General features: G+C 41.6%; 1 protein-coding gene and 1 pseudogene across 2 annotated transcripts; both read left to right on the top strand.

Moving 5' to 3' along the window:
- Positions 1 to 92: 92 nt before the first annotated feature.
- SULT6B1 (sulfotransferase family 6B member 1) lies at positions 93 to 13,742 on the top strand (the record flags this gene model as incomplete). The annotated part of the gene is made up of 7 exons (XM_080685202.1): positions 93 to 291; positions 1,284 to 1,396; positions 3,039 to 3,128; positions 5,841 to 5,967; positions 8,485 to 8,579; positions 10,274 to 10,430; positions 13,612 to 13,742. 7 exons carry the CDS (start codon positions 93 to 95, stop codon positions 13,740 to 13,742), a joined length of 912 nt encoding a protein of 303 aa, XP_080541328.1.
- Positions 13,743 to 16,084: 2,342 nt separating this feature from the next.
- Positions 16,085 to 16,712, top strand: LOC308256833 (pleckstrin homology-like domain family A member 3; annotated as a pseudogene). Its single transcript has one exon. The product of its transcript is annotated as a pleckstrin homology-like domain family A member 3 (transcript).
- The last annotated feature ends 2,106 nt before the right edge of the window (positions 16,713 to 18,818 follow it).

Here is an 18,818-nt window from a genome sequence, read left to right on the forward strand (position 1 = left end):
GAATGGGAGGAGCCATTTATTCCACCTCCTGAACAGCTCCATTAAAAGCTATCACTGCCCTATAGAACAGGTTCATTAACAGGTTCATTAGCATGGCCGATAAGTCGAAATTTATTGACTACATTGATGAAGCTTTGGAAAAATCTAAAGAAACTGCACTTTCTCGCTTGTTTTTCACCCATCAGGGGATTCCTTACCCCGTCACCATGTGCACCTCAGAAACCTTCCAAGCCTTGGACACCTTTGAAGCCAGAAGCGATGACATCGTGCTAGCATCTTATCCGAAGTGTGGTAAATAACAGCGCACGTTCACGTCCTCATAGTGCGTGGGTAGGGCAGGGTGCAGGGCAAAGGTGGGGAGAAGCTAGCCAGACACCAGTGAGGAGATGGCCAAGCTGGGTCAGAGCACAGGCTGCAAAGTCCGTAAGTAAAACTGCTAGATTTGGAAACCACAGTATCTGAGGAAGGAAGGGTGTGTGAAATGAACGTGATGGCTGGTGGGTGCAGAAGGAGAGAGATGCACAGAGGGGCCGGGAACAGAAACACGAATGCAGGGAAGTCTGGTTGCCATGGAGCACTGAACGCAGTAGAGATTTTCCATCTTGATTTTTGACTGAAGAAAAACCATGGCCACGTCCATAATTTAGGTAATGATTTCCCTGTAATGGGTTTTTTCAGGACCAAGCATCAATCCTCCAATTTCTCAAAACAGTTTTACAATGGTCGTTCATCAGTGGACAATAAGACATTAAGAACCCAAATTATTTTATTTTACACAATCAACTTTTGTTCTTTTAACTGTTATTTTATCTCTGTTTATTAAAGCCAACCTCACTCATTTAACATTTTTCTTTCTCTTGACTGATGCTGGGATTTTATAAAATCAGTTATATACTCCTATTGAAAATATTCATTAATATAAGATAAAATAACATAGGTAGCTAAAAGCAATCATTGCCACAGCATACAATTTTTCTATAATGAACATGTTATAGTTAGAAAAGAAGTACTGTCTCATGTGAAAGGAGAAATCTGAGAAATAAGTTGATTTTTATATTAATGTAGAGGAAAAAGTTGAATTTTATATTAATGTAAGTAAATACTGTTTTCCACAAACCTTTGTTTCTTGCCACACCCCAGGTTATTTTAAACGCAGAAGAACCAAGTGTACACATCAGGGAACGGTGGTTGATTTTACTTTTTATGATGTATATGCTAAAGTAACATGCCTTTACTATATCAAGCCTCTTTAGTGAACTTTGATTGTCTGATTTTTCTTACAGGTTCAAATTGGATTCTTCACATCATTAGTGAATTAATATTTGCTGATTCTAAAAAAAAGTATGAATATCCAGAATTTCCAATTCTTGAATGTGGGGACCCAGGAAAATATCAGGTTAGTATAAAACAGCCTTTACACTTATCGCAAATTATCAAAGAAAGATTTCTTCTGTTTGGGGGATCTTTTAGTTTTGAGTTCAGAACATACAATACTAATAATTATTGCAACTTATTGTGTGCTTACCATATCCCCAGCACTTGTCAGGGATTATCTCATTTTATTACAGAATAACCTTATCACCATGTTACAAAGGATAACACTGTAGAGACTTGCCCAAGGTCATAGAGGTAATAAATGGCAGGGCTAAGATTTGAACCCAAGTTTTCTGATTTGAGTTGTTAACTTCTATAAAGTATAGCCAGCTTATTAAAAAAAAAAAAAAAGCGGGAAAGCCTCTGTAAAAAAGAAATCTTCTAAGAGCATCTGAATTAACATGAAAATGTTCTATAAGGTGAGTGAGACACGTGGTTGTAACTCCAGGGTTTCTGGAAAATGTCTTAACTCTGTATGGTATTTGGGTTTTGAATATCCGTAACTTATCGGAAATGTTTATTTATTTTTTCCTCCAGGTAATTTTAAAAACATTTTTTGTATTTTTGTAATTTCATCATATGTAAGAACAAAAATATTTTTCTATGCAACTTGCATAGAACTCCACATGAAAGATATTCACTTTACAGAACACTTTTCTAAAATACACATATTTTCTTAAATGAGACGTAGCTGTATCTAGTCTTTACATTGCTTACTGTTAGGTTATATCACATTTTCATGAACATATTATTATATGCTTATCTAGTTTTGTTAGAATTACCTCCCATATTCCCCTTGGATATTTTTCTAATCCTTTTAGGAACGTTACCATTTCTCACATGTCTTTATGGTGGAAAAAGGACTCTATAACTTAATCTGAAAATTACTACCTGTGTGATTCTTCACAAAGGGCTTAAAACCTCAAAGCCTGTGGTTAATCTCTAAAAGGAGGGTTACAATATCTACCTGAGAGGATTATTGTGAATGAACCTAAAAGTACGTCCAAGTCTAAAAAGTGCAATTTTTGTAAATCAAGTATTATGACTCCCAATCACCACTTGGACCCATACCGTTGAATGGAGAAGAGATATGAGTTCAGGGGAAGAGTGGATTGCTGGTTATGAGCATTCTTGAACAAAATATTTGGTATGATTGTGGGGAAAGGTAAATTTAAAGAAAATGATACGCAGTATCCAACAAGGAAGTTCAAAAGGAAGATTTTAACTATTCAGTTATGATTCTCCACTCCTCATTCGCACAAAGGAAATAAACATGTAAAAAAAAAAATGGAGGCCCTAGCCAGTTTGGCTCAGTGGATAGATCATCGGCCTGCGAACTGAAAGGTCCGGGTTCGATTCCGGTCAAGGGCACATGCCCGGGTTGTAGGCTCGATCCCCAGTGGGGGACTTGCAGGAGGCAGCCGATCCATGATTCTCTCTCATCGTGGATGTTTTTATCTCTCTCTCTCTCCCTCTTCTTTCCTCTCTGAAATCAATAAAAAAATTTAAAAAATGGAGGAGGAAGAGAAGACACTGCAATAGTGATGCTTAAAACTACTATCAGACACTAAGTTTAGAAGTGATTCACTATACACATAAACACACACACACACGCACACGCACACACATACACACGCTTTCACCTGATTGTATATATTTTTAAGAGAATGAAACAGTTTCCATCGCCAAGGATTTTGGCAACTCATCTCCATTGTGACAAACTACCTGGGTCCATCTTCAAGAATAAAGCTAAGGTGAGTGTCCTTTCTGACCGGTATTTCAGTTTGAAGTTTTGAATGTATAGCTATTGGCTTTCTGAGCTATATGATGAATTTGTTACTCATCATAGAATTTTAATAAACGACACGCGAGATTTGGGCATTTCTTTTGTTGTTTCTTTCCTCAGATATATCTGTTGTAGTTGCATAAATCAAAGGAATTTTCAGCTAGGATATAAAACATACATATTTCAAAATCCGTTTTATAGTGAGAAGATTTCAGAACCCCACTAGGATATTTAGTGTTTAACAAAAGAATACAACCTAGGAGGACAAGAAAAAAGTGTTCCTTTGGGTCTATCTCGTGAGCACTAGTTACCTAAAGCCTGAAACGATTTTATTTCTGAATTTCACATGTAATAGCAAACATCATGTCATGCATAAATTACTATAGGTGTTTTGGCTACTCTTTTTTGTTTAAAAAAAACCTTGTTTTGTTAAACAGTATGGATCTATTCTCATAATTATTAGTTTTTATCCAAACCTTTTTGTTTTCACCTGACTCTCCCCAATTCCTTATTTCTGGGTGCCTCTTTTCTCTGTCTCAGGAGCAAAGATGAAAATTAATTAAAATAAGGATTCAAATTCTTGAATGCCACAAATAAGAATGAGAGGATAAGGCAATAATAGCAAAGAAAGTGGGAGGAGGGAAACTGCAATGGTAACAGGAAAGAGGGGAATAACGGAGGAGGGAAGAAATCACTAGGGCAGTGGAGGCTTAAAATTAGTGCCTTGTAGCCAGGGTACAGGATCCTAGGAACTTAGAATTGGAAAATACCTTAAAGGTCATCTACTCCGCCCTAGCCAGTTTGGCTCAATGGATAGAGCATTGGCTTGAGGACTGAAGGGTCCCAGGTTCGATTCTGGTCAAGGGCACATGCCCGGGTTGTGGGCTTGATCCACAGTAGGGGGAGTGCAGGAGGCAGCTGATCAATGATTCTCTCTCATCACTGATGTTTCTAGCTCTCTCTTCCTCTCTGAAATCAATAAAAATATATTTAGAAAACAAACACCAAAAAAAGGCCATCTACTTCAATCATCAAGAGGTGTTTGAATTCCAGTAAGTGGCTGTTTGTATTATGATTCATAAAACCTTTGGGTTTGGAGAGAAACAGTTTCACTGTCACAAGAATACAAGGACAAGAAAAGAAAGAGCCAAGGGAAGTGGTTGATGCCAGGGATTTGTCCACAGCCAGCTGGCCTTCACTGTTCAGATTTATGGCTTTGTAAAATTATAAACTGCTACAAGCCAGGGAAACTAATAAATGTTAGCCAAATCCCCAAATATAACACCCTCAAGTGACAAAAATCGGCTGTATTTGGATTGGGGGCAAGGGTAAGTGAAATATATAGACCCCAGCATATTTATCTCTAGTCAGTTGTATCCTGTGTTTCTTTAGACCAAGCATGTCAAACTCAAAAGCTAACATAGGCCAAATAAATGAGGCATGTGGCCCATGGGCCGCGAGTTTGACATGCTTGCTTTAGACTGACAAGGTGTTTTGAGATCCTGATTCCCTCTCAGTTTCATGTCATCTACAAATCTGATAAATGTAGCTTCCATATCTTTACCTAAATCACCCATTAAAACGATGATGGCCTGGTCAGGACAGTGGAAATGCCTCAAAAACCCTCCTGGCATCTTTACCTTAATTATTTAGCCTCCTTTCACATGAGTTCTGTATACTTAATTGCTTCTGCTTTCAGCTTACAATCTTCCATTTTGTGGAAGAAGTAGTTAGCAACCAATTACTAATTTAGAAACTGCCCGAGAAAAGCTTGGTGTTAGTCAACAAGGACTTGTTCTGGAGAACACATGATGCCCCCTGGTGGTTTACTTCTTCTTCTATGTGATCCCAAATCATCCATTTAGTCAATTCTAGAAAACTTCCTCCTAATGGAAGTCAGGTTCACAAATCTGCAGCTTGCCAATCCATGCCTGCCTCCTTTCTGAACCTGGAACAATTTCTGCCAATTTCTAGTCTTCGGGAGCTTTTGTATGTTATCTCAGATTCCTCGGTGTCCATTAACAGTGCTCAATACTGTATTCTTCAATTTCCTCAGTTCTTAAAATGGAATTCGTTAAGCCAGAAAGCCTAACTAAATTCACTTAGAGCAGCCAGATATTCTCCTGCAACCTTTTGGTTCTCTTGGGTTTTAATTTGCTCTTTACAATGTTTATTTCACACTTTTCATTCAAAAGGACAAATTCGTTTCTCATCAGAGAAGATAGGCATAACATGGGAAGTCAGAGGTTCTGCTGCATCTACATCACCCATCACACCTCGGGCCCTGGAGAGTGGGCCTGCCATTCTTTCATCTTCTGACACCAAACTCCAAACATTGTCCTTAATATTTACTTTGCTTAAGGGTTTCACCTCTTAGCTCATGCGCTTGTGAGCTTGCTGTTTATTCCTTTTTTATATCTTCTATGTATGCCTCTACTGTTTAAACTCATTAGCAACAATCTTCTCCTACAACATCAATGTTCTTTTTCTTCTTTTCTCCCCTCTCCCAAGACTTTCCCATCTGTCACCTCCAATTCCTCAAATTTTTACCGTCATTCTTTATCTACATATTAACAAAAGTATGTAGCATACGAAGGGACACATGATTTTGCCAACCCTTTCACTTTTCCAAACTTCAAAACATAGACCTAAATCAATTAACTTAGTTTTGTCTCCCTAGATACTGGTGATATTTCGAAATCCTAAAGATACCGCAGTATCTTTTTTCCATTTCCACAATGATGTCCCTGATATTCCAAGCTATGGCTCCTGGGATGAATTCTTCAGACAATTCATGAGAGGACAAGGTATGACTGTTGGTAAAATAATTCTTCTTACTTTGACAGATGATCCCATAAATATGAAAATTCAAATGTGTTTTAGGGTAAAGAAACAAAGGAGATGAAGGCGGATCCAGGAACCAAAAATAACTTGTAAATGAAATTTTATAGCAACACTAGTTCTGTGTATCAGAACTGCAATGATAATAGGAAATGGTACATCACTGTTCTTAAAAATAATGTAGATGATTTATATGTTGACTATGAGTGTTGAGTGGCCATATAGACATGGGACAGAGAGGATTAAAACAGAGACATGTAGAAAAGTGTTTCTAGTTCCTTTCCCTTAAGTTTCTGTCTAACACAATGATAACAAGCAAAAATAGATAAAGCCATGACACCAAGTAACCACAACTTACACATTTGTTTGCCAGAAAGGAAATTAATTTTTTTAAAAAATATATTTCTTTATTAATTTTAGAGAGGAAAGAAGAGGGAGAGAGAGAAACATCAATGATGAGAGAGAATTCATTGGTCAGCTGCACACCCCCCACTGGGGATCGAGCCCACAACTCGGGCATGTGCCCTTGGCTGGAATCGAACCCGGGACCCCTCAGTCCGCAGGCCGACACTCTATCCACTGAGCCAAACCAGCTAGGGCAGGAAATGAATTTTTTATTAGACCATGTTGATGTTTTACTCTGGTTATTGATAACTATAATTGTGGACGTGTCTACTAATGCTCCAGGTATTACACTAGATGTTATAATTCCACGATTTCATCTCAGACCATAACAACCTATAAGTAAGGCAGTATCGGTCCCATTGCACGAATGAGGAAACTAATCAGAAGTTAAATCACTTGCCACTGGTCCTACTGCTTGTAAGTGGCAGTGACTCTGCTCCCACAGATAACTCATGCCTTCTTTTGGTAGTGGCTCTGTTGAGATTTCACAGTGTAGAAGGAAGAACTAATGGCAGGTGAGCCTAGAGGAGACAGCATGGCCAGGTCCCTCTGAGATCGCTTTTAAAGGTGATCAGCAGAGCAATGCCGAGCCATCCCACAGGCATGGACACGGTACGGCACTGGCTCCTTGGTAAAGATTGAACATTGGGATTGGGATGTCGGAGAAATAGAAAGTGCACAGGAGATGCTTATGAAGCACCATTAAGAAATCTTTGGTTTGTCTGGCAACCACTCACTAAGACTGGACAGTGGCAGTGAAGGCAAGTCTGAAACATTACCCTATTAATAATACAAGAGAGCATTCAACCATGAGAAATCTATCTGAGGGAATCTTCGTTGCCCTAGCCATCCTTTTGGCCTAGTTATTTGATGGACAATGATGAGACATGGTGGCAGTAACTTGGATGGAGTTTCTGCCTTGTGAACTTAAAAATTCACCTTAATGGCCAAAACCGGTTTGGCTCAGTGGATAGAGCGTCAGCCTGCGGACTGAAAGGTCCCAGGTTCGATTCCGGTCAAGGGCACGTACCTTGGTTGCGGGCACATCCCCAGTGGGAGGTGTGCAGGAGGCAGCTGATCGATGTTTCTGACTATCTATCCCTCTTCCTTCCTCTCTGTAAAAAATCAATAAAATATATTAAAAAAAAATTCACCTTAATGGAGGCAGCTCAATGTGTAGGACTTGGAATGAGAAGGCCTGGGTTAGGATTCACCACTTCTTATTATATACTAGTATTAGTGATTAATATTGGATAAAATAGCTACCACTTACTTAGCAGTGACTACTTGCCAGGCACTACATGCTATCATTAACGCACGTTATTTAACTCTAATTCTCATCAGACCCCTATATGGATAATACCATTATTATCCCCATTCAATGAAGAAAGAAATAGAGGCATAGAAAGGTCACACAGCCATTAAGTAGCAGATTAATTAATGCCTTCTTTTAGTAGTGGCTCTGTTTTCCAACTGTACATTTTATGAAGTCTAAACACACATCAAGTGATTTGGATAAAAATTTAGTATTCTGGCTTCTAAGACTTAAAATACAAAAAATAGTATGTAATGTTTCATTAATAATGTTTATGTCCAATTACATGATGAAGTAATACTATTTTGGTGTATACTGGGTTAAATAAAATAAAATGTTAAAATTAATTCCACCTATTTCTTTTTGTTTTTCTTAATGTGGCTACTAGAAAAATTTAAATTACAGGTGTAATTTAAATTTTGGACAATACTGACCTAGATAATATCTGTCTCATCATTTCTTTCTGGCATTATCTCTGTCACTTTTCATGCATCAATCACTATTTCTGAATTATTTTATTCACCTAAATATTCATGAATGTCTTGCAGTTTTTATCAAACTATTTTACAACTTGCTTAGTTGTGTTGTTATTTATGAAGATAAAATGAACAAATATCTAATAAGACTGGCTGTGCCAGTTCTTTTGGAGCAGGGATTTATAATAACTTATAAACATCTTGTTTGAGCTCATTCAAATAGAGATAGTTTATATTTTAACCTCCGCTATTTTAAATTCCTTAAGATTTTTTTCTTGTGTTTTTAGTTTCTTGGGGAAGCTATTTTGATTTTGCAATTAATTGGAACCAACATCTTGATAATGAAAATGTTAAGTTCATATTATATGAGGACCTGAAAGAGGTGAGATTATTTATATTCTATAGCAAGATTTATTATCAACTACAACATGGAACAGTTACTTATAATGTCTGGATGTATGAACACATATTGTATTCAATGAAAAAGAAAGAAGAATATTCAGATATGTGTACACTGTTAGGGAGAACAAACGAACAACGCATAAGTGCTTAGGTTGACTATTTAATATAAATAAAATAATGCTTAGCAATTTATAACTAACAGTTGCTGCTTTATTTTCCTTTTATGACAGATGGTCCAAATTAGGAATGAGAAAAACAATAGGTAGGTCTTAACTGAGATTTAATTGAACATGCATTCGACTTTGAATTTACGTTTTCCATGTAGTTTTTAATTGTTTATTCACAACACTTAGTGAGTGAGTGCTCAGCATTGTTCTAGGCCCTTGGGATACATCAGTGCGCAGACCAAAGTTCACTGCCCTGGAGCAGCTCACATTCTCCCTGGTGAAGGCAAGAAGACAGAATGATACATAATAAACAATAAAAATAAAAATGTGTATAATATGTGAGAAAAAGGAAATGGCATAGCTGACTAAGAAAAAACTGGAAATGCCTGAGAATAGGGGACCGGGATGCTAGACAAACCCCAGTGTAAAATAGGATGGTCAGGGGAAACCTCATGGAGAGGATGGGATTTAAGCAAAGATCTGAAGGAAGTGAAGAGTGAGCCACATGGGTAACTGGGGTCAGAGCTTCCCAGGCAGAGAATCGACTGAAGCAAAGGCCCTGAGGTAGGAGCTCCTGTATGCTGCAGGGACAGGAAGCAGGCAGATGTGCCTGGGTCAGTAGAGGTGAACAAGGGGGCACTAACCAGTGAGAACACCACCCCTGTGGTGTGGAGGGTGAGGAATGGCGTGGCAGTTCATTGAAATTACTTTGGCGTTCACTCTGAGTGAAATAGAAAGCCATGGTAGGATTCCAGCCGACATGCGATAGCAGTTGACGTGTTTTCAATAGGATCGTTCTGGCTGGTGTGTGAGAGCAGACTGGGGAGGAGCAGAGTACAGGGAAAACTAGGAGGAGGCTTCTGTAGGAAGGAGCGCAGCCAAGGGGGTGGCTCAGGCCAGAAGAAGCAGTGGAGGGGATGAGAAGTGGTTTACTTCCAGGTGTACACGAAGGGAAGAATCCGCCCTGGCCAGGCTGGCTCAGTGGATAGAGCATCGGCCTGCGGACTGAAGGGCCCCAGGTTCCATTCCGGTCAAGGGCATGTACCTCGGTTGCAGGCTCCTCCCTGGCCAGAGCCCTGGATGGACATGTGCAGGAGGCAGCCAATCCATGTGTTTCTCTCACATTGATGTTTCTGTATTTCCCTCTTTTTTTCCATGCTCCCTAAAAATCAATGTAAAAATATCCTTGGGTGAGGATTAACAACAACAATAATAATAATAAAAAAGACTATCATCTTAGATAAAATTCTAACGTATTAATTAATACTTACTATTATTATTTATATCCGAAATAGTTGAATAAGAATTCTAAATTAAAACCATAAAGTAAAACCAATACAGAATATCTTCTAAGGATATCTTGACTATTTATACAGAGGTATCAAATTAAATCTACGTAGAGAGATAAGACAGATGAGTTTAACAGGCTTAATAAATCCAGAAACCTGTCTTTGCTCACAGCACAATTCCCATGAAAGAAAGTTAGCCTTTAAATTTTTGTTTTTAGAATCTGGCCGCTGGAATAAAACAAATCGCAGAGTTCCTTGGATTCTCTCTCCATGGGGAGCAGATTCAAACCATCTCTGCTCAGTGTACCTTCCAGGCAATGCGAGCAAAGGCCCAGCACACGCACGGGGCTGTTGGCCCGTTCCTGTTCCGCAAAGGTAAGGTGGCACTGGTCTCTAGGACATCTGTCCGTTTGTATGTAACGGGTGATCCATGTAACTTGCTCTTAAATGAGACAGGTTTTTCTTTTTCTCCCGTCAACAAGAAGGCTGGACATAGTTCAGAGCTGGAACCGGCAGCTTCGCCGTTTCTCGTAGAGTACTGAGTTCCTTCCACCTTTCTGCTCGTCACCTTGTGTGATGACAAGGGGGTAACTAGAGCTCCACCATTACATTAAAATTAAAGGATTATTTTATTAAAATACAAAGGAAAAGGCAAGAGACAGAATCACGTGTGTTAGTTCAGTGAGACCCCTTTCAAGCCTCACTCTGTGACTTCTTATACTTACTTGCTGGCCACCTCTCACTGTGCTTGTTGGCTGGGAAATGTGATTTTTTTTTCAGGTGGGCACACAATTACCCAATTAAAATGAGGGTTTTGTTAATAAGGAAGAAGAAAATGAGTATTGGATAGGCAAGTCACTGTCTCTGGCACTGATGATTTTACTAAATTTCATGATAGTATTCTAATTGCTTATGGAAATTTACGATAGTATAGCTTAGGGATTGCCAGTTTTATTTTATTGCCTATGTATTGCAAGTATAATGTAATTTAGAGGCAGCCCATATAACCACAACAGCTATTAATTATTGGGCATCCATCATGTGTTAGACCCTTGCTGGGCTTAAATTTCATAGCAAAAAAAAAAAAATCATCCTTAATTTTACAATGTGGGCACCATGTGCAGAGATAGTAATTTGTCATTGTTACAAAGCTGATAAATGATGGAGTCAGGATTTGAACTTAGGTCTGCTTAACTCAACTACACTTTCTCAAGTGAAGGCCTATTTTTAAAATCCCCTGTGAATGGAACATTGATTGTAAAACTGATTTCGGTTTGATTCCTGACTGTAGCCCTGATTTTTATGCTCAGTCTTATTAGCTTTAAGGAGGGGGGAAATGTAACCTTTCCATACATTGTTAATCAAATACCACTCAAAATAGAAAAATCCTAAAATAAATAACCTAATACCAAGATTTTTAGTAATATTTCTGTTGAAAATTCGGAAAGCACTGAAATATGTGAAAAAGCATTAAAAGTTATCCCTATTTCTCTCACCGGGAAGGTTTAATGTTTTGGCATATTTCTCCCAGCTTTATTCTGTGATGTTTTATATAGTCGATGACATCTGTAAACAGTTTTGTGTTTTATTTTATTCCCTTCATATATCTAAGCACTTCCTCACGTCGTTAAACACTCTTTATGAACACAAATTTCAATGGCTTATGCAACAAAGAACTTATAACTTCAACCCATATTATCAAAAGATTCTAAAAGGAAAAGTAACTTCCTTTACTAATATATATATATATATATATATATATATATATATATATATATTGCTTATTGTTACTGATTTTTAGGGAGAGAGGAAGGGAGAGGGAGAGAAACATTGATTGGCTGTCTCCTGCAGGAATCAAACTGCTGATGATCAAACAGTTGAACCAAAATGGTCAGGGCAATTTCCTTTACTTTTAAAAGCAAATAAGAAAAACATATCCTAATCCCAGGCAAATAATCGCCTTTTGCAAAATTTTCAGTATCTGAGGTCTTAACCAAAACTTGCTGTAAAACGTTAACTTCTCAAGGATATTTAAGCTATTTAAAATACTTTAGAGCCCTAACCGGTTTGGCTCAGTGGATAGAGCGTCAGCCTGCGGACTCAAGGGTCCCAGGTTTGATTCCGGTCAAAGGTATGTACCTTGGTTGCAGGCATATCCCCAGTGGGGGGTGTGCAGGAGGCAGCTGATCGATGTTTCTCTTTCATCAATGTTTCTAACTCTCTGTTCCTCTCTGTAAAAAATCAATAAAATGTAATACTTTAGAGAGGAAAAACTGGCTCTTGAGAAAGTAGAATGTTAGGTTCTGAGTGTTGGGAGAGAGATGGAGATGAGAGGTCACTGAGACCAAGGTTCCGCTTAGTGATAGCAAGAAAGCAAGTCACGGCCCTGGCCAGTGTGCCGTGTGGTTAAAGTGTCGGCCACCCAGGGAAGGGTTTCAGGTTTGATTTCCAATCAAGGGCACATACCTGAGTTGCAGGTTCATTCCAGGCTCTAGTTGGGGGGCCTGCAGGAGACAACCAACCGAGATGTCTCTCTTACATCGATGTTTCTCTCTCTCTCCTACTCCCCCAACTCCTCCCACCCCTTCTCCCCCTCTACCCCTCTCCTCCCCACTTCCACTCTATCTAAAAGCAATGGAAAAAATACCCTCAGGTGAGGATTAAAAAAAAAGCATGTCACCTACCATACCACAGAAGGAGAAGTCCCAATGGATACTGTTAATTTTACAAGAGGAATTACATTTGTTTTTTAAAAATCTATATAAATAAAAGCCTAAGCGACCGTTATGGTGGAACGACCAGAACAACTGGTCGCTATGGTGCGCACTGACCACCAGGGGGCAGACGCTCAACACAAGAGCTGCCCCCTGGTGGTTAGTGCACTCCCACAGGGGGAGGGCCGCTCAGCCAAAAGCAGGGCTCACAGCTGGCAAGTGCAGCAGTGGTGTCAGGAGCCTCTCCCGCCTCCGCAGCAGCACTAAGGAGCAGGAGCCAAGCGGTAAGGAGCAAGGGGTCCCGGACTTCGAGAGGGTGCAGGCCAGGCAGGCCCCCCACCTCAGTGCATGAATTTCGTGCACCATACCTCTAGTATATGTGTGTATATATATATGTGTGTGTGTGTGTGTGTGTGTGTGTGTGTGTGTGTGTATTGATTGATTTCATAGAGGAAGGGTGAAGGAGAGGGAGAGTGATAAAAACATCAATAATGAGAGAGAGTCATTGATCAGCTGCCTCCTGCACGCCCCCTACTAGGTATTGAGCCTGCAACCTGAGCATGTGCCCTTGACTGGAATTGAACCTGAGACCCTCCAGTCTGCAGGCTGACATTCTATCCACTGAACCAAACCAGCTAGGGCTACATTTGTTTTTAAGACTGTCTAACTTTTTCCATGTGTCCATTTTCTCCAGGATTTATGCCTAGGTGTATAATTGCTGGATTATAAGGTATATGGTCATATAACAACATTTTAAAGCGAAACACTACAATGAAAAATGGTAAACTAAAAAATATTCTAACAGGTGTCTGGGCCTACTGTTTTTTTTGTGTGTGCTGTAGGTGAAGTTGGTGATTGGAAAAATCTGTTCAATGCAACTCAGAACCAGGAAATGGATGAAAAATTCCAAGAGTGCTTAGCAGGCACTGTCCTAGGAGCAAAGCTGAAGTATGAGTCATATTGCCAAGCTTGACTCCGGTCCGTTCATCAGGCCTGGGTGTTTTATTTTCCTTAATAATAACTGAATTTAAATAATTAAATAGCAAATTGACCCAATAATAAAATAATTATAAATACTATGTAGAGATAAATAACACAAAGTTAACAATAATAGTAACACCTGAAGCTTTTCAACAAAAACTTAAGTTTGTCCACTTTTTGAGAAAAGGCCACTTAGCTAAAAGAGGGATATTAAATAAATGTACCTAAAATGCCCGGCTGGTGTGGCTTAGTAGATTAAGCATTGTCCCACGTACCAAGAGGTTTGATTCCCGGTCACGGCACATGCCTGTGTTGTGGGCTCGATCCTCTGGCGCGCAGAAGACAGCCAATCAATGTGTCTCTCTCATTGATGTGTCTATCTCTCTCTCTCTCTCTCTCCTTCTCCCTTCCTCTCTGAAAATCAATAAAAAATATTTTTTTAAAATGTATCTAACACAAAGATAAAATAAAGACCTTTTATATATTAAAAACTGGGAGAAATAGTCCCTAACATATGTGCACTACAAGGAATATTCGACAAAGTGGTATAGGTAAAAGGAACACGATACCAGATGGAATTTTTAATCTACACAGAGGAATGAAGATCACCAGAAATGGTGCATATGTGAGTATATATAAGAGCTATTTTCCTCATTGTAAAACCTCTTTAAAAGGTAACTGTCTATTCAAAGCAAAAGTAGTAATAATGTACTTTGTAGTTTATAATAGATGTATGAGGGGAAAATGTATGACAGCAATGGCACAAAAGATGGGAGAGGAGGAACAGAAGTATACCCTTTTACATTCTGGAAAGCAATTTGGTAAATTTATATGACCATATATCTTACAATCCAGCAATTATGTACTTGGGCATAAATCCTGGAGAAACTCCCACATTTGCAAACAGACAGAAGGAAAATCTTTATGGTGGTATGGTTTGTAAATAGGGAGAAATTTACAGCCTAAACTGAGAGGCTCCCCCCCCCCAAAAAAAAAAAAATCAAAGAGGAGACATTAGAACTGATAACAAAGAAATACTAAGCATCATAATAAATTAAGAACAATTATACAACAAATTAGAGAACCTAGGAGAAATGAAAAAATTCCTAGAAACATACAACCTACCAATACTGAATGAAGAAGAAAAAGGAAATCTAAACAGACCAATTACTAGTAAAGACACTGAATCAGTAATCAAAAACCTCCCAACAACAAAAAGTCCAGGACCAGGTGGCTTTACTCATGAATTCCGCCAAACACTTAAAACATTAACACTAATCCTTCTCAAAATCTTTCCAAAGAAGAGAGAACTCTTCCAAACTAATTTTATGAGGCCAACATTACCCTGATACCAAAGCCAGACAGGACTCTACAAGAAAAGAAAAGGATCCCTGATGAACATAGATGCAAAATCCTCAATGAAATATTAGCAAACCGAATTCAACAATACATTGAAAGGATCATGCACCACAATCAAGTGGGTTTCATTTAAGGCAGTAGTCGGCAAACTCATTAGTCAACAGAGCCAAATATCAACAGTACAACGATTGAAATTTCTTTTGAGAGCCAAATTTTTTAAACTTAAACTATATAGGTAGGTACATTGTTATTAACTTAATTAGGATACTCCTAAGCTGGCCTTTGCTAAAAACACAAGGGGCCAAAGAGCCGCATGTGGCTCACGAGCTGCAGTTTGCCCACCACTGATTTAAGGGATGCAAGGATGGCTCAACATATGCAAATGAATAAGTGTGATACACCATGGTAACAAAATGAAGGATAAAAACCATATGAGCCCTGGCTGGGGACTCAGTTGGTTGGAGCGCTGTCCTATACACCAGAAGATTTTGGGTTTGATCCCCAGTAGGGGCATGTATGGGAAGCAACTGATCAATGTCTGTCTGCCTCCCTCTTTCTCTCTCTCTCTCCTTTTATTTATTTTTATTTTATTTTTAAATTATGTTCAATTTCTCTTGAACTCTAAGTATTCTTTTTTTTTTCAAATATACTTTATTGATTTTTTACAGAGAGGAAGGGAGAGGGATAGAGAGTTAGAAACATCGATGAGAGAGGAACATCGAACAGCTGCCTCCTGCACACCCCCTAGTGGGGATGTGCCTGCAACCAAGGTACATGCCCTTGACTGGAATCAAACCTGGGACCTTTGAGTCCGCAGGCCAACGCTCTATCCACTGAGCCAATACGGTTAGGGCTCTCTCTCCTTTCAAAGTAAATAAAAACAGACGGAGCCGGGGCGAGCCAGCGAGCTGTCGGCCGCGAAGCCCGGCGCACGGGACAGAGGCTGAAGCGGGCACGGGGTGACCAGCGCGCGCGCCAGGCAGCGGCGTCCTCGGGGCTGCGGGGCGCGCGCACCAGCGGTCGGGGGCGCAGCGGGCGCAGGGTGCGCGCGCGCGCGGCCGGCGTTCCCGGTTCCCAGCGGCGCTCCCGCTCCCGGGCCCATGACGGCGGCGGAGGCGGTGCTGGAGGAGGGCGTGCTGGAGTTGTGCAGCGGCGGCCTCCTGCAGCTGTGGAAGCGGAAGCGCTGCGTGCTCACCGAACGCGGGCTGCAGCTCTTCGAGCCCAAGGCGCGGGCGGCCGGCCCAAGGAGCTCAGCTTCGCGAGCATCAAGGCGGTGGAGTGCGTGGAGAGCACGGGGCGCCACATCTACTTCACGCTGGTGACCGAGGGCGGCGGCGAGATCGACTTCCGCTGCCCCCTGGAGGACCCCGGCTGGAACGCCCAGATCACCCTGGGCCTGGTCAAGTTCAAGAACCAGCAGGCCATCCAGACGGTGCGCGCCCGGCAGAGCCTGGGCACCGGAACCCTCGTGTCCTAAACCGCCGGGCGCGCCGTGGTACCTCCCCCGCCTTCCACCAACGCGGTGCCGCCGGGGTCACATGGGCGTCCGGACCCCTTCAGCGCGCGGGCCAGTCCGCGTCACGGTCACGTGCAGGAAGCATTTCAGCTGAAGGGTCAGGTGGCCGGCCCGGGAGGAGGGCAGAGGCCACGCGGGGCTGAGGATGAAGATTCAGCCCCTGGACACTGCGACGCTCAGGACGTCTCCGGCGCGGAGCCCGCTAGCCACAGGCCCGACTCATGGATCACGGGGGAGACCTGGCACCGAAACCCCTCCCGGGGCCCTGCCATCTGCCCTGCAGACTGCTGCCCGCCCTGGCTCGGTGCCCGCCCGAAGGAGGAGGAGGGCAGTGCCCCACGGGGCGCCGAGCCTCAGGACACAAAGGCCAGCCTGGCCCCCCGGGGGGGGGGGGACCACCTCTGGACTGACCTTGGCGGGGGGGAGCCGATGGGTCTGACGCCCACGCGCGGGGGTCTCCTGCTGCTTAAGTCCCTCTGGGACCCCCCACCCCTCCAGGCCCCCTCTTTGCACACTTCTCCCCGCTCCTCCCGCCCCTCACCTCCTGTCCTTCTATCCCACCCTACGGTGCTAGGCCTGGAGGGGGTGGGGGTGGGGTGGGGTCTGGCCCTTACCATTTCATGCGCGTCCCTGAATGAAGATGCCCTGCCCAGGGTAGTGCCCCCCCCCCCACCAAATAAAATAAAATAAAGTAAATAATAACATATCCTCAGGTGAGGATAAAAGAAACATATGATAATCTCAATAGATGTAAAAGAGCCTTTGACAAAATTCAACATTCATGATAAAACTCTAAATAGTTTGTATAAAGGAATGTACCTCAATATAATAAAAATCATATATGTCAAGCCCACAGCTAACATCTTACTTAACAAAAAGGAAGAGGTTTTCTTCTAGCATCAGGAAAAAGACAAGGGTGTCTACTCTTGATGCTTTTACTCAACATAGTACTGGAAGTCCTAGCCAGAGCAATTACACAAGAAATAGAAATCAAAGGCATCCAAATCAGAAAGGAAGAAGTTTGCAGATAACATGATCTTATGTATAGAAAACCCTAAAAACTCCACCAAAAGCCCCGCCAGCTTAGCTCAATGGTTGAGTTTCGCTCTATAAATCAGGAAGTCACAGTTCAATTCCCCGTCAGGGCACATGTCCAGGTTGTGGGCTCGGTCCCTAGTGGGGAACGTGCAGGAGGCAGCCAGTCAATGATTCTCTCTCATCATTGATGTTTCTGTCTCTCCCTCTCCCTTCCTCTCTGAAATAAAAAAATATATATATTAAAAATTTTTTTTTTCCAAAAGACTCCATGAAAAAAAACACCCCAAACTATTAGAACCCAGGACTCTTCAATCCTCAGGCCGACGCTCTGTCCACTGAGCCAAACTGGTCAGACTTCCCTTATTTTCTTGATGACTTGATGGCATCATGAACCTGCAATAACCAGATGCAGTTTCAAGTTCCTGTTTGAGGAATGACACGTCCTCCAGTGGGAACAGAGCCGATGATGTCATAGGAGCAGGAAGCACTGACTTTGAAAATGTGTGGTAAGGCTTACCATGGGGGACACTTTCAGTTTCCCTTCTACTGTTTCCTGGTTTCATGCAGCTTGGTTTGGAGCATAAACTGCACTTGAAGGACAGGACACGCAGCTTGCTGAGTGTTGTCTCCTACCTGGGGCTGTAACTGAGTCTTCACTGCTCCAGCCCACTGTCCGATAAGGCCAGCTTTTGGGCAACGAGGTTCATAATAAAACCATTGAATCCTATGGTAGTCAGTGTACTGCCTCACTTCTTATTCTGTAAAAGGGGTTCCTTAGTGAGATACCATGATGGTGAACAAGGCATTCAGAATGTCCAGCAATGATGGTGCTGGCAGAATCACCCATTCCTGCTGCCACATCCTCTTCATTCATTCTGAACAAGCACTTGGGGGGAGCTGGCTGACATCTACAGAAGTCTACTTGCCCACCTGCTTCTCAAAAGCCTCCTCAGGAGTGGGCGCCTGTGATGAACATTCACAAGGGAACACAGTATGTTTGAACCCTGTGCCCAGAGCTACCGGGAAAATATAAGTTTATAGCCATTGAAACCCTGTAATAAGGGGGGATGTAGAAGAGAAGTGGAAAGGACTCCTGGAGCCAATGCCCAATATTTAATGTGCACTTGAGGTCCATCTTGGGACCACTTCTCTCCT

This window comes from Plecotus auritus (genome assembly GCF_963455305.1).
Source record: "Plecotus auritus genome assembly, chromosome: 8".
NCBI lineage: Eukaryota > Metazoa > Chordata > Mammalia > Chiroptera > Vespertilionidae > Plecotus > Plecotus auritus.